This window comes from Ixodes scapularis, unplaced genomic scaffold, assembly GCF_016920785.2.
Source record: "Ixodes scapularis isolate PalLabHiFi unplaced genomic scaffold, ASM1692078v2 PGA_scaffold11__112_contigs__length_91849675, whole genome shotgun sequence".
In the NCBI taxonomy this organism is placed as follows: domain Eukaryota; kingdom Metazoa; phylum Arthropoda; class Arachnida; order Ixodida; family Ixodidae; genus Ixodes; species Ixodes scapularis.
In genome coordinates, this window is record NW_024609837.1 from 23,217,712 (window position 1) to 23,241,213 (window position 23,502).

At 48.4% G+C, this 23,502-nt stretch overlaps 1 protein-coding gene across 1 annotated transcript; it reads right to left on the bottom strand.

Moving 5' to 3' along the window:
* Positions 1-246: 246 nt before the first annotated feature.
* On the bottom strand, positions 247-23,502 carry LOC115332514. The gene is made up of 3 exons (XM_040216460.3): positions 23,383-23,502; positions 16,129-16,446; positions 247-1,402 (listed from the first exon to the last, which is right to left on the bottom strand). The coding sequence occupies exons 2-3, from the start codon at positions 16,438-16,440 to the stop codon at positions 455-457; spliced, it is 1,260 nt and encodes a 419-aa protein (XP_040072394.1). The 5' UTR covers positions 16,441-16,446; positions 23,383-23,502; the 3' UTR covers positions 247-454.

Sequence of the window (23,502 nt, forward strand, 5' to 3'; positions counted from 1 at the left end):
CATAACTAAAATATCGCTCCTGACTGTTTGCATTCTAAATTAGCTGTAAAGTCCAAAAGCTGATTAGTCTGCAATCAAAACTAAAACCAAAATAAAATACAAAAAAGCAAACAGATGTAAGCAGGCCTAAGGGATGTTCACTACTCACAATCCAAATTGATAGCAAATGCAACAATAAAAGTATTGACACAGAAGTATCTCTTGCAGGCTCTCAACTAGTTGAAAAAAATATTGGAGATCTCACAAAACTAACATGGTTAATTCAAGTTAAAACACCACCTCACAAAGCAACATTTTTCTAAACAGCACACTGTAATGTTACGCACAAGGAAAGTAAAACAGTCACAATGCTTTTCCTATAGCGGGCTCTCAAAAAAGTTAAAAGTTCATGTTGCAAAGCTAAACAAACCAGTACCTGCTTAACCCTAATTAGGGTATGGCAAATATGGAGAGATTAGGGCTCTACCTCTAAGAACACGTGGAGCGTATTGCTTTGTACAAACCCACCCGTTTCAAGCTTCTCGGCTGTTGTCAGGTCTGCTCCACATGCAACATTTGGGTTTTCTTTGGGCCTCAGGTAGCATTGCTGGTGTTCATCTTCACCGTTACCAGGATTTACCGTGCATGAAATCACATTTGATTGGTCTTTGGGGTGAATGACACCAACCCTGTAAACCTTGCGAAAGGGCCATTCCAGCTCCAGGTCCTGTTTCCCGGGGTGTATCCGCATGAAGCACCCAATCCGGTCGTTACCTTCCTTTAGACAAAGTTTAAAAACTTGGGAGACACTATAACCGTAAATGGTCATTGTGGGACTATTTAACGAATGCAACCCCACCTCAAGTGCTTTCTTCTTTAGGTCTGCCCACCCCTCAATGAACCAGTGGACCCTCACAGGCTTACAACTGCTTCGCAAACGCAGCTGCTTGCTCACATGGTCTTTGTAGTCTGCCATCGCTGCCTGAAGAACCTGCAGTTCTTTGGCAAAACCAGTGGTGCAGACAGTGTTAAGGCTGTTGAGCTGTTCAGCAAGCTTGGAAGCCTCAGCCTCCAATTGGCCCTTGCATCTTGCACCCTCCGCCCTGACGTCTTCGCTGCACCGGTTCAGGCTGGTCTGCAGCGACATGAGGTCCTCGGAGATCTTTCCCGTGGCTCTCTTCATCTCGAGACAAGCACTGCCGACGTCCTTGAGGTCTCCTGTGGCAAGGTTGTCGGGAGGCACACACTTTGCTCCGCGAATGCTGCATCCACTCTTGAAGTGCTCCAAAATGTCACACTGAAACACTGAAGAGCGGCACAGGCAGCAAGGCACGACGCTGAAGCCGCACTCCTTGTAGTGGTCCAACAGGCTGGCTGCAGTGCCAATGAAGTTGCAGCCTTTAGGTGCATTCCAGCAGGCAACCTGGAAAGGATGGAAAAATATATGAAGTATGCCAAAAAATGTGTGTCATCACACAATGTATATGCCAGAAATGTACAAGCTTGGTTCAGTTTTCACATCATAGATGAAGAACAGTAGAAACACTGTGCAAATGCTGTTGACATCAGACCTGTAGGTAACAACCAGGCCTACTTCAGGTGTCATCATTGTTGTTGTGTACTGTTGCTCTCTCTTCCCCCCACTAAATTCTTAACTCAAGCAGTGGGCACAACCTGTCCCATTAAAGACAGTGATGGAAGACACATCTGATCCTCTATAGCAGGTTTTGTAGCGGGCAAAATATTGCCTTGGAGGAGCTCGTGACGCTTTTGGAGCACATGCTTGGTGCCAACACCTGTTAGCATATCGCTTGAAAATAAAAAAAGTGATGGCATCAATGTTCAAGTTAATCTTTGATAATGATTGAGGGTTCCTCTTTTATACCGAAGCATATTTTGTAATAAGAATACATAGGGCCCCAAAGGGAACAGAGAGCCTGCTTTTTAGAAATCAGCCTCTGGTGAGGGTAGGTTCCATATACAATGGGTATGAAATAAAACGGTCGAAAAATTAATCTAATTGCAACACTTCAGTTGAGATAAAGCCTCCCACCCCCTCCCCCTTTTGCACTTGATAATTTATTTAGCCTGTAAATATCTATTCTTATGCCTGCAAAAACTGGCAAATTTGTCAAAATGTCTATAAATAAAAATGAGCCTTTAACATCATAAACTTCAAAAACAACCACCCCAATACCATGGGACCTACACTCGTGACACTGCTAGTTCGTGGCGTTGGAACCAGAGTGTAGTCAGAATCAAATATTGGGGGTTTTTACAATCCAAACCAACGAAGGGCATCTGGCACGAACCAGTGGAGGGCTGAGGATTAATTTCTACCACCTGGGGATCTTTTGACGTGCAACTGAAAGTTCAGTGACACGGCACCTTCTCCGCCATATGCCCATATGCCTCAGTCATTCACACCCGCCACTTGGAGATCCGTAAGCCGGTGCTTTGCTCCCGAGCCACCAACCAAAGTGCAGTCAAGTTCGCTGGTCTTTAGGTAGGCAGCTGCATGGGAACCAGGTTGACTACCGTATTTATTCAAACAAGACCGCCATGTTTGTTCCTCTTCCTCCGCAGAGCCTTTTAAAATTAGAAGTCAACCCACAATCAAGACCGAAGGGGCTCAACTTGAATAGTAGACAGCATAATTTCCCACCCTACTGCTCTAACCCAGACTCTCCCCGAAATCAGCCACTTCATTGCCTTTCACTGCCATGCGCTGGGGAGAGGCAGTGAAGGCTTTGGCTAGGTGGCGCAAGCCGCCACCCGATTGAAGGAGTTTGAGTGTATTTATCCATTCAAAGGTTGGCGCAAGCAGCACGAGTGTCACGGTGCAGTGTAGCCTCGGCAGACACGATAATCAAGTGATACCATCGGGATACAAAATACATCCCACTATTTTGCCAATTTTTTTCGTGACTTTTAGGTCCTGATATTGTCACGGGTGGTGACCAAACAAAAAACAGGAAATAAACAGAAAGAAATAAACGTTTAATGTGGCGAACTTGTGCCAAACAAATAAAGAAGGAAACAGAAGAAAGCAGAGCGTCGCGGGCGTCGAAGTCGGCGTGTCAGCGGAATCGAGCGCTAGGGCGAGACTGACTCGACAAGGTCGCGGGCGGCCTCTTATCTAGAGTGCGCCGCTATCTCGAAGATTCGGCGAAAGCGGTTCGAGCGTCGCGTGATCGGGGCGAGAATGAACACGCACTTTCTAGAAAACAAAAGCAGGGATAAATGAGAGAAGTTACGTGCGGTACATGAATAAACGGGAACTTTCTGGAGGGCCGTGACCGAGCGTTGCTTTCTCAGCCTTGCGCGCGGCATTACTCCCCCCTTTAAAAGTGCATCGCCCCGATGCAGTGTAAAACAAATCAAAATAAAAAAGAACAATAAACTAAAGAGTCTTTTGGAGCACAAAAGGTCCACAGTCCTATCGAGCGTAGTACGGCTTCAGGCGCACGACGTGGACGACCTCAGGTCGTGGTGGGCGGCGTGACGATGTTCGTGTTCCGTCGGGCATCACCTCGTAGTTCAGTTCGCCGAGGCGACGAAGTACCTTGTATGGTCCAAAGTACCGTTTCAGCAGTTTCTCACTGAGGCCGCGGCGACGGATGGGCGTCCATACCCACACCCTATCTCCGGGCTGGAAGTGGACGTCCCTGCGACGAAGGTTGTAGCGGCCGGCGTCGACGCGTTGCTGGTCTTGAATCAGGAGTCGGGCGAGCTGGCGAACTTCTTCGGCGCGTTGAGCAACCGCCTGGGCGTCGTCGCTCTCGTTGTCAGATGGCTCATGGGGCAGCATGGCGTCCAGCATGGTCGTTACCTTCCGACCATGTACCAGCTGGAAAGGGGTGAATCCAGTGGTCTCTTGAACCGCCGTATTGTAGGCGAACGTGACGTAGGGCAGCACCTCGTCCCACGTCTTGTGCTCTACGTCGACGTACATAGAGATCATATCGGCGATTGTCTTGTTGAGTCGCTCCGTCAGCCCGTTGGTCTGCGGGTGGTACGCTGTGGTGCGGCGATGGCTGGTGTGGCTGAGACGAAGGACTTCTTGCGTCAGCTGGGCCATGAATGATGATCCACGGTCTGAGATCAGGACTTCGGGAGCGCCGTGCCGGAGGACGATGGATTCAATGAAAAACTTGGCAACTTCCACAGCAGTTCCGGAAGGAAGGGCTTTCGTTTCGGCATACCGCGTAAGATAATCTGTGGCGACGATGATCCAGCGATTTCCCGACGTCGACGGCGGAAAAGGGCCAAGTAGATCCATTCCGATCTGCTGGAAGGGTGCTGTTGGCGGAGGAATTGACTGCAAGAGTCCGGCCGGCCTCGTCGGAGGTTTCTTTCGTCGCTGGCATTCATGACATGATCGCGTGTACAGGTGGACGGTTTTGGGGAGCTTGGGCCAGTAATACTTTTCACGAATACGTGCCAGGGTCCGGCTGTAACCAAGGTGTCCGGACGTCGGGTCGTCGTGGCAGGCTTGAAAGATCTCCTCCCGAAGGTCGGTCGGGATTACCAGCAGCCATGGCGAGTTGTTGTTCCCGAAGTTCTCTTTGTAGAGTACATTTTGTCTAATGGCGAAGGTCGGCAGCGCTCGTGAAAAAACACGTGGCATCGCACTCCCGCGCCCTTCCAGGTGCTCTATTAGTGCGCGCAGCTCAGGATCGTCTCGTTGACGCCGGGCCATGTCGTCGATGTTCACTGCGCCCAGAAAACACTCGTCGTCATCGTCGTCGCTGCTGCCGGAAGGTGTTGCGACGGGAGCTCTGGACAGGCAGTCGGCGTCGCTGTGCTTGCGGCCTGACTTGTAGACGACGGTCATGTTGAACTCTTGTAGTCGGAGACTCCACCGCGCGAGGCGTCCTGACGGGTCCTTGAGGTTCGCAAGCCAGCAGAGCGAGTGGTGGTCCGTGACTACCCGGAACGGGCTCCCGTATAAGTACGGACGAAACTTCGTGATTGCCCAGACGACCGCAAGGCATTCTTTCTCAGTCGTGGAGTAATTTCTCTCCGCCTTGGTCAATGTCCGACTTGCGTAGGCGATGACTCGCTCGGTGCCTTCTTGTACTTGAACCAAAACCGCGCCAAGCCCTGCGTTACTTGCGTCCGTGTGAATCTCGGTTTCCGCATCCTGGTCGAAATGTCCAAGAACAGGAGGAGTCTGTAGTCGTCGCTTCAGCTCGTCAAATGCCTGCTGCTGTTCATCGGCCCATTCGAACTTCTCGGCGTCCTTCGTGAGGTGTGCGAGCGGTGCGGAAATTCTTGCGAAATCTCGAACGAAGCGCCGATAGTAGGCACATAGCCCAAGGAACCTTCGGACGGCCTTCTTGTCTCTTGGCGCTGGAAATGCTGCGACGGCACGAGTCTTCTCGGGGTCTGGGCGGACACCTTCGTTACTAACCACGTGGCCGAGGAACTTCAGTTCGTCATAAGCGAACCGACACTTTGACGGCTTCAGGGTGAGTCCGGCGGTCCGTATGGCTTGGAGAACTGCTCGGAGTCGTCGCAAGTGCTCGTCGAAGTCGCTGGAAAACACGACGACGTCGTCGAGGTAGACGAGACAGCTCTGCCACTTTAGTCCTGCCAGTACGGTGTCCATGACACGTTGGAAAGTTGCTGGCGCCGTGCACAGTCCGAAGGGCATCACTTTGAACTCGTACAGTCCATCCGGCGTGACGAAGGCTGTCTTTTCTCGGTCCCTTTCGTCGACTTCGATCTGCCAGTAGCCGCTCTTCAGGTCCATCGATGAGAAATATCGAGAGTGGCGCAGCCGGTCTAGAGTGTCGTCGATGCGGGGGAGTGGGTAGACGTCTTTCTTCGTCACCGTGTTCAGCTGCCGGTAGTCTACACAGAACCTAAGCGTCCCGTCTTTCTTCTTAACCAGTACGACTGGAGAGGCCCAAGGACTGCTTGAAGGTTGAATTATGTCGTCGTTCAGCATTTCTTGAACTTGCTCCTGGATCGCCTGCCTTTCTTTAACGGAGACTCTGTATGGCGATCGATGCACCGGGCGCGCGTCGTCCTCGGTAACGATGCGGTGCTTCGCAACGGTGGTTTGGCGCACCTTCGACGACGTGGCAAAGCAGTCGCGGTATTCGGCGAGAAGGTTAATCAACTGTCGTCGTTTCGGGCCCGGGAGTTTAGGGTCAATGTCGAGCTGCGCTGGCGACGCACTGTCTTGCTGAGGTGGCGAGAATTCGTCAGTAATGGCGGCGACAGCGGCGGAGTTTTGGAGTTCCTCGACCTGGCCCACGGCTGCACCTTTTGTGAGGTGTTGCGCTTCATTTCGGAAGTTCGTGACGAGGACCACAGTGCGGCCATCCTGAAGTTCAGCAACTCCTCTTGCGACGCCTATTCCTCTTCCCAGAAGCAACTGGAGGCTTCCTTCGAGCAGAACTTCGCCGCAGAAATCTTCGGTGATCCCGACGGGTACGAAAACACTCGACCGCGGCGGTAAGTTCACGTGGCTGGCGAGGACTCGGACCGCAGATGACGTCGCTTTGGGTTCCTCCGGTGGTGAAACAGGCTTTCGCAGCGTCAACCGGTTTGCTCCGAGGTCGATGACGGCGCCATACTCGCAGAGGAAGTCCATTCCGAGGATGACGTCCCTCGAACAGTCTTGCAGAACGACGAACTTTACAGGGCACGTCTCACCGTGGATCTCGACGCGAGCGGTGCATCGCCCGACTGGTGTGATGAGGTGCCCACCGGCGGTTCGTATTTGAGGTCCATCCCACGGCGTCGTGACTTTTCGAAGGCGGCGGGAGAGCCTCCCACTCAAAACTGAGTAGTCTGCTCCGGTGTCCACGAGTGCCGATGCGTCGTGGCCGTCGATGATTACGTTTAGGTTGTTGGACACCGTTTCAGGAGCGTCGTTTCGGTCTCCGGTAGCGTTCGAGTGGGGGCCCTCCGACGTTCGTGGAGGATCTTGGCGTCGGTCGTCTTCGGCAACTCCACCTCCAGGGGTTGCCGCGCCTAGTTTCCCCGGCGTGGAGCGAGGGGTGACAGGCTTTCACGTCGGGGTCGGTGCATCGGCGAAGCTGGACGTCGTGGTGACGGCGACCGGAACTCTCGGCGTGACGCAGGCTCGGGGGACTGGGGTCGTCGCAGGTACTCGTCGATCTCCCGAGGGCGTTCACCATACCGGGGGCGCGGGTCGCTTGGATGGAATCCGCGCAGCCCGAGTCGTCGGTATGGGCATCGGCGGTACACATGGTCAGCTTCCCCGCAGTGGTAACACAGCGGGCGTCGGTCGGCCGTCCTCCAGACGTCTGTCTTCCTCGGCGCAGGTCGCTCTGGGGGAACGTGCGCCTGATCTTCCGGCCGTCGGGGGTACTGCGGCGTTGGGGCGTCTCTTCGGGCTGGCGCCGTGGCTTGGCGGGAAGCTTGCGGCGGTCGTCGGGCCATGGCGGCGTAGCTCAGCGTCGGCTCATCGGCTGCGGCCACGCTGGCAGGAGTCTCCGGTTGAATTGCGCGCTGAACTTCTTCGCGCACCACTTCGGCTATCGACAGCGAAGCCGGCTGGTTGGCAGCAGGCAGCAACTTCCTGAGTTCTTCCCGGACGACGTCGCGGATGATGTCGCGGATGTCCGGGATGCTGCAGCTGGACGGCGAGAGGGCAGCGAAGCCGGGAAGTCTCTGGTAGTGTGAGGCCCGTGCGTGAAGGGCACGTTCGATGTTGGTGGCCTCAGTAATGAAACCCTGGACAGTCGTAGGCGGGCTCCGCACGAGGCCCCCGAAGATGTTTTCTTTGACGCCGCGCATTAGGACCCGCAACGTTTTCTCTTCGGGAGCGTTTGGATCGGCGCGGTTCATGAGGCGGAGAACGTCTTCGACGAAGCTTGTGACGCTCTCGTTTGGCCCTTGGTGTCTTGCTTGGAGGAGTTCTTCGGCACGCTGTCGTCGCTGCTGGTTGGCAAAGGTGCGTCGCAGCTCGGCCTGGAGCTCTTCCCACGTAGAAATCGACGCTTCGTGGTTCTCGAACCAGGTGCGCGCCGTGCCTTCCAGAGCGAAGTAGACGTTCTGAAGGCACTGCTCTGGTGTCCACTGGTTATGGCGGGCCACTCGTTCGTAATGCTGTAGCCAATCCTCCACATCCTCATGGGCCTCACCATGGAACGGCGTCGGGTTGCGTGGGGCGACGGGCAGGTATACGACGCTGGCGGTGGACGGGTTCTGGGACGACTGGCTGTCCATTGTTGGCCTCGTTGGCTGGTTAGTCTTGGGCGGTAGAGGTCCGAATTCCGGGTGTAGACCTTGGGTGCGACGACTGAACCGGATCTCGGAAGTGCTTTCGTCGGTTCTTCGAGGGCTAGGCGTCGGACTTGCACTGCGGGCCTTCGGAGGGGTACGCGGCAGGGGCATGCGGTACCCCGCACCTCCACCAAAATGTCACGGGTGGTGACCAAACAAAAAACAGGAAATAAACAGAAAGAAATAAACGTTTAATGTGGCGAACTTGTGCCAAACAAATAAAGAAGGAAACAGAAGAAAGCAGAGCGTCGCGGGCGTCGAAGTCGGCGTGTCAGCGGAATCGAGCGCTAGGGCGAGACTGACTCGACAAGGTCGCGGGCGGCCTCTTATCTAGAGTGCGCCGCTATCTCGAAGATTCGGCGAAAGCGGTTCGAGCGTCGCGTGATCGGGGCGAGAATGAACACGCACTTTCTAGAAAACAAAAGCAGGGATAAATGAGAGAAGTTACGTGCGGTACATGAATAAACGGGAACTTTCTGGAGGGCCGTGACCGAGCGTTGCTTTCTCAGCCTTGCGCGCGGCAATATTGCCGACATCGTCTGGAAATTCAGACGATAATGAGGCCAGCGCAGTTATGAGCAATGTGTGCTTTCTTTCACCTTAGAGGCACCATGAAACGATTTTGAAATCTAATTTTATGCACTGCATGTCGTAAAAGGTGTGAAAAGAAACCAAAACAGAAAAGTAGAGAGCTAAAAAATCTTTTTCGCTATAGAACTCTTGAAAGGAATTCGGGCTTTTTTACACCTTCTTTCCTACAAAAGCTCTCTGCCTTTTCACTGCAATGCATCAGCAGTGCCACAGCACGTCAGCCAAATCCAGATCGCCTATTGGATCAGAGCCTACCTCACCAGTGCCGCGATCATAAACAATAAATTGCCGGCGAATGTTTCTTAAAAGTTTTGCGATAGATTATTCTGATCCACATTTTGTTGAATAATTAGCGATGTGACGGAAATTGTCAAATATTATAATGCTCGGAGCTATGTGCCATCTATCGTGTGGTAAACGAAGCAAGAGAAATATCAGACTGTGCCAGCGCATAGTTGCCCAGCTGCTGAAAAACGTGGCGTTGGTGGTGATAATCGACGTGGTGGAAGGTCATCGCTTTGCATAGCGATCCTTGACTGAATTCTGGTCGTGTGTCGCAATGATAACCCAGCACGTCCAAGAAGGGAAGATTCATCTACTCGTGGGGTTATGTTGTAGCGGCACCTTCAAGACAGCAGAAACGCTCGTGCCATTGTCTTTGTTTACTTCGACTACAGTGGTGCTTCCTTAGCATCTGTGTCCTCGAACATTGCCCGGATTTCCTATTTTGCGTATTCCATGCTTGTGATCAAGTGCAAGATATTACTGGTGCGTACTGCATTTAAAGGCATATATGAAGAATGCGAATTTTGACAAGTCTTCGTCACCTGAGAAAAGTAATTAATGTTAGCATTCTTTGAACGATCGCAACGTCTATGTGATCACGAAATCATATTTCCATGTTGCTATATCTCTGCTAAGGTTACATTGTCTTCTGCAATCATAGAAAAGGCATGTGGCTAGATTTGTACTATCATTAAAGTCGTGATCATCCAAGACAATGCACTGCATCGTTTTCTTGTCTTTTTTCATCCACCCTACCCTGCGAGCCTATCCTGACAAAATAAAAGTTAATAAAGCTTGAGCCCATAGAAAACTGTGCATTTTCTGCTACACCAGTGAGGGCCAGCGCGTCCCCTTCTTTTTTAGAGATACCACGGAAACTGGTGACGGCGGAGAAGCGACTGTAGTGCTGACAACCTGAAGCGCTTCGTACCGGCATATGGGACCAGTCGCACGCTGTCGCTGTAGCACAGCACATAATTGAATTTTGCTCAGCTGCGATGTGTCCATGACTCTCGGTAATGAGAGGGGCAGATTCAGAAAATGTGTCGGTGGCATTGGCACGATCAGAGCCGTAAAACCCTGTGGTAAAACCTACCGGCACACAGCCCGCTCTCCGCTACACTCCCATTCTCCTACCGCCGAGAGCACTTACGATTCCAGTGACGGAGCACGTCACGACCGTCAAAATTACGCCACGGCTTGTTAGCGGTGAGTTGGAGAGGAAGAAAAACTCGATATTTCAATAATGTGTCGTGTAGAAGTTAATAAACCGAAACGAAAACGGATGCCTGCTTGACGTTCAGTGAACATTGACGGTTTAATGTAAAAGTTATTCGGCAAAAGTAAAAAGGTCATTTCATGGTCCCTTTAAGTCAAAGTGCAGCCGACAGAATAAGCCAATGGGAGTGACCAATAAGACAGCATCAAAAGCACGACATCATAGCGTTTAATATCCTTCTGCACATGTTCTTTCAGCATAGACTACAACGAATAACACCAAGCAGCCAAACATTTCTTTGATTGCTAAGCGAAAATGAATCCGTGGTCTGCTAGCCAGCCACTGCCCGTGACCAGTGTCGAACCGAAATTTTTATCGGTTAGGTTCCGGTTCAGGGTTTAGCTCCGGCTCAGTTCCGGGGAGCAAAAATAACGGTTCGAACCAATTTGAACTGCTAAATATAGAATATATTTTTCGCATATACACATACAGTTACACAGTTACAGGTACAAACGTGTAACTGTATAGCTTTTTTTCATTCACAGAATTGACTTTCATTTTCACGTAAGAAATATAAATTGCGTTATTTAATTTCTATGAAACAGCAAAAGAAGCTAGATTAGCATATATGGCTCAACATCTATTTTTTTACCTCAGTCGCATATATTTTACCTGAATCTAAAGATTATCAGTCAGATAGGTCGCCTAAAGTACCGGTGTCGTCCTGACCAGTGCTTGCACTGCAAGAGCGCACATACTTGGCAAAGACACTGAAAGCCCGGAGCTTGCTCTTCTAGATTCTGCTACGCTCACAGTTAAAGTGAAACAGAGTATTGTGTTGAGAACATCACAATTCACCAGAAAACTGAACTGTTTAACAATGTTCGCATGTGACATTGCACCATGTGCTAATGATCAGAGATTTCTTTTTGCTGAGAAAATCAAATCCCACGGTGCAAAATGCCAGCTGCAGATGGTTAGTGCTCAGTGCAATTCATGTACTGAGAAAATAAAATAATTCTTGCTTGGTGCAGCATCGTGAGGAACGGCGCGAGCGTCTGGCACCAGGAAAACGCGCTTTCTGGCAGGACTAATTTTGCAAGCGAACTACAAACATATTTGAATTCTCCGCAAACTTGCGAATAATTCAAACTAACATGCAGGTCCCATCCTATGTGTCTCTATAGGAGGAAACTCCCGGTAATTCAAACTTTGCTGTATTCAAACAAATTTTCGATCCCCCTCGAGTATGAATTAACCAGATTTGACTGTAGTTTCGCGGGATCACACTGTCTGGTCTGAGGGACTCCCTCGTCCATTTGGGGGTGCCAATTCGAAAAGTATATTTGTATCATTTGTGAACAGTAAACCTCCGTTTCTTTTATTTTGCACCCAAAAACTGGAGTTTAAACAAAACTGTAAGAATTTGAGCGTCTGCCAACATGCGGCTGTCTGCCTAAGGCCACTAGAATCTTTCTTTGCAGGTATCCCTACCGTACACACTTGTAGTTTTATTTACCGTAAGATTAATAAGCCATATTTAGTCTTTTCATTGCTTCTATTATCCAGGACAACTTTCTCAGACAGTTCAGCCACAACGAAAACATGTTTGTGTGCCTCAATGATGTGTACATGTAAAATGGTTCATGCAGCAATTTTTATACTTTCAGTAAATACCGCTAAGAGCTAATCCCTGACCGTTGATAGCTTGCAAAAACACCCATTAGTTTTCCTCTCCGCTCAATGGTAGATGCAGAAAAAATAAAGGAAAAAAAAAAGCTTTCCCCTCCTCAACTTGGTATTATAAAACAAGCAGCGATTCAATCTGACGCTAATTGTATACCGCCAGCGTTCAACATAGTCATGCGTTGGGGATGGCAAAGAATAAAGCATGGGTTGAGCTTTAGACATTGTTAAAGCTTGAGCTTTAGACATTATTAAAGCTCGGCTATTCTCATATTTGATTGATTAAACACTAGCCAACACGAATGTTTGCAATGCCGATCGTCAAGAACCCAAGCTCTCGACTCGGGCTCATGACAATCGAATATGTCACGAAGTCTCGCGGTGAGAAGTCGTGATGGGATGTGACTTCATGGTGTCAACAACGCTAACACATCTATAGCCACGTTTACATAAATGCAACTTAGTCGCATCGAATCCAATCGTCACATTCAATGCGGTCATGTAAACGGCATAATGCGCTAGGGACGCGCATCGCATTCAAGTCGCTGGACAGAGATGGATCGAGACGCCGAATACGCATTCATTCAACCCATGTAAACGAAGGTCGCATCGCATTTCGGAACGGGGAGGATTATGGGAAGGCGCGTGCTGCGGGAGAACAGCTGAGAACATGGCGGCGGCAAACCCTGTCGGCGGCGGCAGCGGATAGCAGTCCCGTGTGGCTGTCCCCAGTTTTTCCCCGAGGAGAAACAAAACTAAATGAGCGGAATATCACTGAGCTGCTCGGAGAGGGCGGCCCTCGTCCAAGCCTTGCTAAGTACAACTTGCGCATCCGAGGGAGTCCATAGAGGCTTCGGTGCAAGCACAAACGACGCCGAGAGCTCCGAGCACTCCATGGTAGGGCAGAACGAGCAGCTCCTACCTGGGCGTGCGGTCGCAGTTCACAATGCTTGGCGAGGCGATGCGCGGTGGCGTCCTTACAGCGGTTAGAAACAATCTCGCTCACCAGGCTGTGCACACGCACGTCGCCTCCGATCCAGAGTGGCCCAGCGGCCCGACCCGGAGCCTATAACGCTAGAGTTTTGACGTTTCTTCCAACTCGTAACTTCTTGCATGGCATCGAAGACAGCGGCCACAATCTTTAACATTCCGAAAGCGTTGAAAGGCATTCACGTGCGATGCACTGAAAAATGTGGTCGCGTGGTGCGGCCGCTACCAGAAACGCAACTCTAACTTTGAGCTTTGACACGGCGTGGCGCCACTTTCTCGTAGGATTTGGTGTGCATTCATGTAAATGTTGCCACGTCGGCTTCATTCGAAGTATGACTGGAGTCTATGCGCATTCATGTAAATGCGGCTTATAGTCCGTTGCAACTCAAGAAGGTAGGGCGAGGAAAAGGAAGGTCGGGGAGGAAGAAGCAGACCGAACGCTGGAGAAGAAAAGGGGAAACCTCCTCCTCTTTCCAGCGTTCAACCTGCTTCCTTTTCCACGGCCTTCCTTTCCCTCACCCTACCTTCTTGAGTTGTATGGACTTTAGTAATATTCTCAGTTTAAAGGGGTCCTGCAATCATATTTAAGCGTCTACCTTTTTTGCTGTTTCCACGTCTCTTGGGGTTCGGGCAAGCCAGCGGCCACGGGGAGAGTAACTAAATATCAGTGCGTCGTATTTTAACCGGACGACGCGGATACCTCCTCTACCGACGAGGGCGACCCGCAGTACCGAAAGCGCACAAAATGTGATGTCTTTGGTCCTTGGCATACTACTAGTCATAGCCGCTAAAAGCTTCTTTTTAGTAGACATACAAAATATAGGTGGCGCGAACCGTTTAAATTATTTATAAAAGTAGTTTTTGTTCAGTATTTTAGATCAGAAAAGAAACAAATGTAGTTTATAAAGTACGAAAACAAAAAATGAGCCGTCGACACACCCGCCACCAAGCGGCGGAAAAGGCGGTGCATACTAGAAAGGAGTAGTGGGATCAGACGCCGACACGGCAAGGTCCCGGATGTACGCGGCAGCGCTGCGGTCATATGGGCAGGAGGATCCAACCGGCTCCGAGCGATCCGAAGGCCTTCGGCGAGAAGCTTTGTCTTGCGGTTTGGCCGTTTCACGGTATGGCAGCGGAAAGTGGCTCCCATTCTAAACTGATCTTTACCCCGTGTTTGCTGTTGTTTGTGGCCAATGAAGTGTCATGCCGAATTAGTATTTAATCGCGCAGCAAATGCGATGAGAGCCTCTCTGGCTGCATACAGCCTATGCAGGACTAGGGAGGCTCAAGTAAGGGTGGGTGCAACTGCTAGATCGGCGATCACGCGGCATGGACGCCATTTAATTGCTAAATTTTGCTGGGAGTCTATGGGGCTAAGGGTCGTTTTCTTTCCTAACTCAGGTCATAAAAGCCCATTAAGGTGCTTGAATAATTTACACAAGGTATAAATGATTACTTTTCCATAGCCACCAGTTTTGTTGCGATAGGTTAAGTATTTTTTTAACGCGAAAAATGGTAAATTCCGCCATCTTGGACGTTGCTGCTTGTCTGGCAACCCTGCTTTCTCCGCTCGACGTTTGCAATTCTCGGAGCGAGGAGGAAGCGAGAGAGGCTGCGCCAAGGCGCTCGTTGCTTGCAATGGGAGGCGAGAGGAGGAAAGGCGCATGGAGCAACAGAGTTGCAACAGAGCGGGCGCTTGCTCTCGTGCAGGCAACACTGGCGCATATCCTTTCTCGAATCCTCTCCCTCAGGCACCGCCATTAAATTGCAAACGCTCTCCAGGTTTTGAGTTGCGCCCACCCTCACTAGAGCCTCCCTATGCAGGACATGCTATAGTGGCGCCCTCTCGCGCCGTCGACAGGGAGTGCGGCAGCCGTGAGCGCTCGATAAGCTCACTACCCCTGCTCTAGTTCACGGCCACTCTCAAGCAACCAAGGACGTCATGAGGGAGATTATTTTTTGCTTGTTTTTGCAATTTTAATTTGCGTATAACTTTTAAAATAAAGGGAATTTCGAGAAAAGAAAAGTTTCACTAAATTACTACGTTCAGTGCGCTCAGGTTCAGTGCAAATTAAAAACCAGTAAAAAGGTCCTTGCAAGGCCCCTTTAAGTCGACTTGACATGGTGAGTCACGTGACTATGTCTCGGGGCCACGTGACCCGACATTGTGTGACAGCATGTTTTGACACCATGACGTCACATGACCACGTTACACATGATAAATTGTACAGCCAATACAAAAGCACCACGAAAACCCACTATTTCACATACCTTGTAATTCGGTATATGACAGTTTGATCACTACATAGAAATACAGCCAGCAATTTTTACTTCTCAATTGCTCATTTTGTAAAAAAAAAAAAAAAAAAAAAAAATTACCACGACCCGTTTTGAACCGGTCACCGTTATATATTTTTCCGGTTCAGTTCCAAAATGGCGGCGAAGATTTCGGTTCGGCTCAGTTCCGGTTTGGCTAAAAATAACAGTTCGGTTATGGTTTTCGTTTTGATTCCGGTTCCAAATTCTTTGTAAAGGAAAAAAAGGAAAAAAGGGTCACTGGACATGTCTATATGTCAAAAAAGCAGTCCAGCTGTACATACTTAGTGTTGTATAAGGCTGCTAAGACTGAGCTTTTTTAAAATTCTAGAACTCTTCATCTTGGGCACACAGGAAGGGAAGGGGGACACGCTGACCTGGGGGCCACAAACCAATCACGCGCAGCGACTTCCCTGTAACTTGAACTTTTTAGTATGTGTGTTTGTGGGGTGTATGTGTCTGAGCCTTCGACTGTACTCCTCCGACCTAAGATGAAAAAAAAAAACTATACGGTGAGTAGACAAGAAGCTGTCAAATCATATTAATTTCCTTTCCTTCTACTACTCTGAAAATTAAAATCAACCAATAATAAAATACTTTTATATTTCACTTTGCTTAAACCTATCGGTGCAGGTGTGGCACAATTCTTAGTTTCTTGGGTGCACGATGCAACAGACTTTCATTTCCGGCACTTCCATCACTCTAAAGCGATTCCGGTTGTATTGAGAGTTGGCAAATGAAAATAAGGAGACACTTCAATCGAAAACAGTCGCAGAGAGGTTGCGGCAACCCACCGTACGGTTCAGGAGATACTTGGGAGAGACGTCCAGCTCTTCAACGTCATCTTCGCAGAACGGTTTCTGGTCGACGGGACAAGCGCTTCCTCGTTCGACGCACTCAGCATGGCACTTTGTGCACAGTGTGTGTACGCAGGGAAGCCTGACTGCTTTCTTGTACACGACGCCGCACAGGGCACAGGCTCTCTGCGCAATGATGGGTTCTTGGAACAGCATTGGCCTCCAGTCGAGGGCGTCGGAGCACCCGGCAACCCTGAAGGATGCCATTTCCAGTTGGGAACCGTTGCCTGTTCCGTTGATGGCAGGCATGGAATGCTGTGAAATTAAAAACAACAGATCAGATGACCATAGATTATTGTTCAATAAATTTGGTTGAACTCATTGCAAACTGATGTTCTAGGTGATATCCATTATGCTTGTTTAGGAGACAAATATATAGTTATTTTTGCGTCCCTCATTTCTTTAACATCAAATTGTTTCTTTTGAGATCTAATAATAGAAATAATAAATCTTAATAATAGAAATAATAGAAAAATTGACCCCCATACTAATGTAATCTTCTTTTGTAAGATGCTTAGAGCTCATAGATTGAGTTATGACCATAAATAAACTATTGCAGAAAATGGTTTAGTGCCCCTTTAGAGTGGCGCAAGACGTTGAATGTGGAACTAATAAGGTGAGTTCTAAAATATACAGAACTCAAGTATGGTTCATAAAGTTTAATGGAATCGTTATCAATTTATAATAAAATAAATTAAAATATTGTTTTATTGTTTTTTCCATTCCTATCTTTTTCACGAAAAAACTAGTATCAGTTACCGAACTTCGTAAGCAGAGAACTTTTGTATATCTGGTATTTGGTAAAATAAAATTGCTACTTTCTAACACTTTGTTCAATGAAAAAATCACAAAACAAGGGAAACAATCGACTAATTCCATTCAAGCTCAACCAAAACTGTGCAAAACATTTGATTAAATTAGACTCCTTCATATGCAAAAACAAAAAAAAAATCATCTGAATTTTTCTTTATTTTTAATGAATCTACACTCCACAATACAATACTATTAAATTTCATGCAGGTCATGCCAAAGTGTGACTGCTTGTTTAAGGCTCTTATAAATGTTTATTACATTCCATTCAATTTTATGAGCCCCACTTCACTTAAAAAAGTTTCTGCTGTGCATACTGGTTTTTTGCCCAAGAGCTCATGGGAACAACTGAAATAAATATTCTTAGTAAGAAGTAATTTAACTGTTTTACCAAAGACTTCTCAACAGTTCCTATTTTTCAAACACCACATTTCTCAGTCAATTACCGATACATGCCTTGCACAAACGCTATGTCATTCATTTTGCACAACTGAAGAGAGAGAGGGGGAAGATGCTTTCATACAAATTTTAAGTGACTGGTTAATCTTCTATAAACTTCTAGAGGGAGAATAGCGAATTCTGAGCAAGTCTGGGGACACACAAAGGAGAGTCCCGGTGAAAAGAGAGTTCCTCCTTCCCTTTTTCTCTTGTGGTTGCTTGAGAGCTTACAAGTTGACGTCAATGCAAGGCATCTATTCGAGACTCCAACTCACTATAGGTGGCGCCACTCGTTTATCAAAACGGCGGTTATAGTGAGGGTCAAAGATATGTGCCGGTATACCAGTTGCGGAGCTTCTCTAGTGTGCGTGCTGGCTTCACTGAGCGATACAAATTATTCCTGCTTATCAAGAAGCTAGGGTGTTATGAGCACAGGTCACCTCTTTCTCCCGAAAACAAAAACGGTGCTCAGCATAATATTTGTGCCAGGAGGCACATCTTAATTCTCGAACGAAACCGGTACTAACCCTAATTTGAATTTACTTTCTCGGTATAGGTGTTAATTTCGGATTCCCCACGGCGTGATTATTGAGCTAAACAAGTTGTTTCCGGAAACCTTACTTTGCAACATACGTGTGCGACCCAGGCACTTCCAAATATTTTGAAGAGTTCCGTGTCCCTTCAAAAACAGGGTCTTTCATACACCTTAGAGGTAACATAGAATATTGTATTTGTTGAAAAAAGTTGGCGCTGATATTTGTGTACTTGCTGCCTTTCCTCGCTCCGATAATTGTCAAGTGAAATCATGAACTGCGGGCCTTTTAATGGGTTCTTGCGTATTTAGATGAGTAAATGATTTAACTATATTCCCAGCACAAAAATACTAAATCAAACCAAAGTTTATAAGATATCGCCAAGGGTGAAGAGTTCAAAATATGTTAACGAAACATAAAAATTAGACGCTATTCTCACTACAAAAACCGGAAAACGGAATCCGAGTCAGACAGCTGAAGTGTGTGTCTGTTTCTAAAGCAACGTGTGACACATAGGACTTTATATTACATCTAGTGTTTGACTCTTTGTCTATCTTGATAATGATGTCAGAGCTCTAAAAAGAAAACACAATTAAACCTTTCTGGAGACTATTATGGTTAAATGGTGTATTGTCGTGATCGTGGCGTTTTTTAAGGACCTACATTACCGCAATTTCTACTAATAATTAAGATATTTTAGTATGTAGTCTTTTCAAGCTCTAATATAATTTGTTGCTTATTTTCTAATTTCAAATGTGCAAACAAGTAAGGCAATCAAGACTGTGCAACTTATCGCTGGTGCCAATTGCAGCATTCTTATTTAAGTTATAAAATAAAAATAGCCTAAAATCAATTAAAACATTCTAGCTAATCTGAGAAATGCATGTAAAATTACAAGAACTGTGGGTAAAGCATATGGTGCTATCGAAATCGGGACATTTGGCAAGCGGTGAAACTTCCAAAATTGCCTCGCCTCCCCTCCCCCCCCCCCCCCCCCCCCCTTCTTCAAAAAAATAAAAACAGATTTTTTTTTTTTTTTTTACAAAATTTTCCAAATATGTTGTTTCTTTCAATTTTACGCTCCGTCGTTTTGCCAATCTCACCTTCAGAGTAACGTCTACCCGCTTGCACCGTCTGCTCACTGCAACGCGTTTCATTGGCATTAGAAACCAGTGAAAGAGTAGTGAGTTCTTTAGTGCACATACGAGCGAACGGAAGCTGAAACAGAATTTGTGCAATACAACCGCAGAGATTCTGTTTCAGCACTGAGACAAGTGGCACAACTTGATTATTTGGCCAAGCGAAGACAAATCACAAGACTAAATAAACTCTTTTGCATTGCAAACGGAATGACGAAGGTTGATCCTCAGTTGTACCTGCAACCTTCAACATCACGGTCCCAGAGAACCACTTGCATAAAGGCGATTGCTCCTAACATTATAAAAATGATGTTTTCAAGTATTCCTTTTTTTGTAGAGCAATTATTGAATGAAAAGCTCTGCCCAACAAAGCTGTCAGCTGCAATGAGCTGAACTCATTCGAGTTAGGATTATGCAAGTGTTTGCCTGATATATGCATGTATTGCATGTTGAATATGTACTTAAAAGATGCATAGGAGGCAACCTGTGCTAGTGTAATCATCCATCCGTAAATAAATAATAGTGTGTTTGAGTTAACGTTGAGTGTTTAACACCGCACGTGCGCGGAGCCTAAAATTGCAGTCTTGGCTTGGTGCAAAGTGACGATGCGCGTGCGGAGCACGCAACTCTAACGCAAACGCAAAGCACCTCTGTCTGCTTCTATATATGCCTTGCAAGTAACATCATGCTAGGTAAGGACGGGGCCCTCCACCATACTGGTGGTTGATTTCACAACGCGCCGATGTGCTTACCAAGGTGTAGGATGCACTGACATGCAGCATATTCTGAACAGAGCTACCTAGTTGTGTTCCATGTGAACTTGGAAAAATGTGCCGAGCTCACGATGATGACATTCAGCCAGTATGTGCGGAATTTTTCGGCATTGGTGCGATTGTGCTATGAGCAGTGAGTTTCGATATGCCATTAACAAAGTTTTAACGCAAAAAACTGTTGTTACGAAGAAAAAAAAAGTTTAATGGCACATTCTAAAATTTGATAAGCGGCTCCAGTAGTCGCCTGCAGAAAGATTGTTACGATTTTGTGAAGTACTGGTAAAGAATGCAAGGTTACCGTCATAATCTAAACCCTAAGACAAGGATAAATTAAATAACAGAAAAGACAACTCTCATTGTCTCAGGGTTTATATTATGATGTTTCCTAACCGGCTCACTTGCCTACTTTCGCTCCTTGCAAAGGTTACCGTCTCCCGGACGCCACAAACCGAAGCCCCGGCAACGGCGTCCTGGCGAGCTTGCACACGGGGGCTGCCACCGACCGATCGCGGTCCGGCCGGGCTCGCGGCGAGACACTCGCCCGTATTCAGCAACAAGCCCCGAAGGTGCACTCGAAGCGTGGAAAGGCAAAAGGCATCTACACCACGAACGGCAAAAGTCGAAGCAAAGGCATGCGCAAACGTAAACAATGGTAGAAAAGTGCCCTCGCTCGCTGCTACGAAATGCGTCCCGCAAGCTTGGTAATCCGCGGTCGCCTCCCTTTCCTGCCGCTCGTACACTTTCTCTAACTTGACAACTGCTCTGTCTAGCGGGGCATGCTGACGATACGATCGGATGATAAGATATGTAGTAATTGCTACAGCAGCAGAGCGTGTCGCAGTTTACCATTGCTCTCGCTGCGAAGGGTCATCGAGTAAACCATCACAATGGTGGATATCGGTGTTCAATGTCATGTCACGTAGGTAGTATAGTTTCGTCAAAACACGTTTCATGGAAATATGTTTCGTGGCAGGCACGTAGCCAGGGGGGGGGGGGGGGGGGGGGGGACCATGGGGCCCAAGCCGCCCGCCCGCCCGCCCCACCCCCCGAAATCTTCCATTTTGCTGGCACCTCCTCTCCCCCCTCCGCCTCATACAGCATTTTGTCTTCGGTGGGCCCCCCCCCCCCTGGCTATGTGCCTGTTTCGTGGACAACTTTCCATGGACACGTTTCGTCGACACTGCGGTGTTTCGTGGACACGTGCTCCTGCAACGTTTCGTGTACAATTTTTTGCTTCTTTTTTATGTAGATATGATTATTCGCATATTGGAACTAAAGCGGACTCATCCAGTGAATTCCGATACGGAAAAACAAACCTGCGAGCCCTAATCACTAATCCTACATTTCCAACCAGTCCACACCACGCGCATACATCCCTCTCTCCTTCGTCGGGTTTGGCAAACGAGGCTACCAATCGGATGCTGGCGACAAGACACGTCCGACGAATTGTTGCAAAGTCTGTCATGAAACAAACTATCGATGAAAGGTCGTAGGGTCGACGAAACTATCTGTACATGAAACATAAATGGACGAACTGAGTGCCAACGCCTGCATGTGTCTAATGGCGAATTCCACTGGGCGTTTTGGAGCGCGCCGGGATCAGCTGACCAGATCCGGAATGGAGCACACAATCCGAACGGGGTTGCGCCGCCTACAGATCCCCAGCGGAATATGACAACTGCTCCAGGATCGGCGGATGCCTTCCCGTCATTCACCTGCCCGGGAATCCCCTTTCCGCTGCCGCCACGGTTGTTTCGAAGACGTTTTTGCAATCGCGGCGCTAACAGTGTTCGACGCACGAGTGGCAGGAATGGCTCAGGAGCTTCTAGCAAAGATTGCCGGAATGCCGGAAGCTGCTCGAGCAACTTGACGACGAACTGTCGTCAAGCAGCAGCAGCAGCAGTAAGGCGGGCGGCACAGGCGGCATCTCCCGAGCGGCCATTACGAATTCTTCTGAGGCGAGGTGGGCGCAAGAAGGTTAGAAGTACTAGGAGGGGGCACGTTGCAATATTGGTGAAGCCTAGTAATAAAAAGTTTAGAGTAAAGCTATACGCACTCCGCAGTGCACTTCGGGCGGAAATGGCTATACGCACTCCGCGGAGAGCTCATACCGTTCGGGCCACCCTTTTCGAACGGCGCGTGTGTCACTGGGGAGCTCGTTAACACAGCCTCCCGCCTGCGTTCACGCCGCTGCTAATTACAAAACTTAACCAGAACACGCCGCTTCGCGGCGCCCAGCCACCAACTCAAGCCTCGCTATCCCCGATCGGACCTCCGGAAAGGAAGTCTCATACCATTTACTTCTGCAAAGTTTCGTCAACAAGATTCATTTGTTTCTTTTCAGTGGTATTCGTAAAAAAAGAAATGTCGTAAATATTGCCAAATGCCCCGACAAAACAAAATCTTCGAAAAAATAAAAGAAAAAAAAGTAGGCCCACACGGATCAAACCTGCGTCCATTTGCGTATAAAGCGGACACCTAAACCCCTATGCTATGCCATCGCTCAGAAAACACGTGACCATTTGTTTTATACGAGATTAGCGGAGTGCGTATAGCCAATTCCGTCCGAAGTGCACGCCGGAGTGCGTATAGCTTTACTCAGAAGTTTAAACGATGTCGTGGCCAACGTGACCGTAGATCTCTCTGGCAATTGGTGCGCATGACATGTCCTGTGTGAGATGGATGGTTGGTTGTAGAAGGACTTCTTGCAGGCTTGCGCGCGCTCCAATCGGTAGGTTTTATCAGATCGAAGGCTAGACTGCGGTGTATTCTAGTACCCCATAGCTAGACGAAGGCTAGCTACGGTCACGTGATGTGGTCACGTTGGCCTGGTAAGTTAGGAGAGAAGGAGGAAAATGAGAAAGAGGTGAGGCGTCAAGGGAGCATGGCTTGTGTAGGCTACGCGGCTGGCGTCATGCCCTCTCCTACCCTTTTATCCTCCTTGGATGGGCGATATCAGGCGAGATGCCCCGAGAGAAAGGAAGTCACGTGTGTGCGCCGAGTGCTTGCCCGGCTGGTTTCCGGTTGAATCCAACGAAATCAGCGGAGCGACTTTTTTCGGATTCAGATCGAGATCTAGAGCGGGAGCTAATCCAAAACAACCAGTGGAACACGTTCGTCTCGATCCCGATCGCCCGCCGCCGCCGCGATCGGGATCCAGAAAAGCCGATCCCGGCGCGCTCCCAAAACGTGGAATTCACCATAAATCAAATCGGAAGAGGCGGGGATCTATTCGTCACGTAGCACAATCAGAATTGGGTGTGAAATGGGCACAGCCCAACCTCGCTGTTAACACACGAAGCACAATACAAATATGGCCAATCAAATTGCACCCGCGAATAATTCTATTTTGTGGCCTATTGACAGAACTGACTTTCAATCTAAATATTGTCCGTTGTAATCACCTTGCTGGTGGAAAGCGAAGCCTACAAACATTCGTCGTTGTGCTGAAAGTTACAACCGCTTCGTGAACGAGTGGGAGAAAGAAAATGGGCTTACCAGTCTACAAAGCTGTGAAGTGAACACTCTTATACCAGGATTAACGACGTCAATCACCTACACGAGCGAACGATGCAATGAACAACAGTCAACTCGACTCAAAAATGCTGCAAAACGCGC

Bases quoted from the DNA above. Each gene is read 5' to 3' on its own strand.
- LOC115332514 (XM_040216460.3), bottom strand. From the start codon at position 16,440: ATGCCTGCCATCAACGGAACAGGCAACGGTTCCCAACTGGAAATGGCA. The intron at 1,403-16,128 runs GTGGGTTGCCGC...CATCCTTTCCAG, and splicing joins AGTATCTCCTGAACCGTACG to GTTGCCTGCTGGAATGCACC.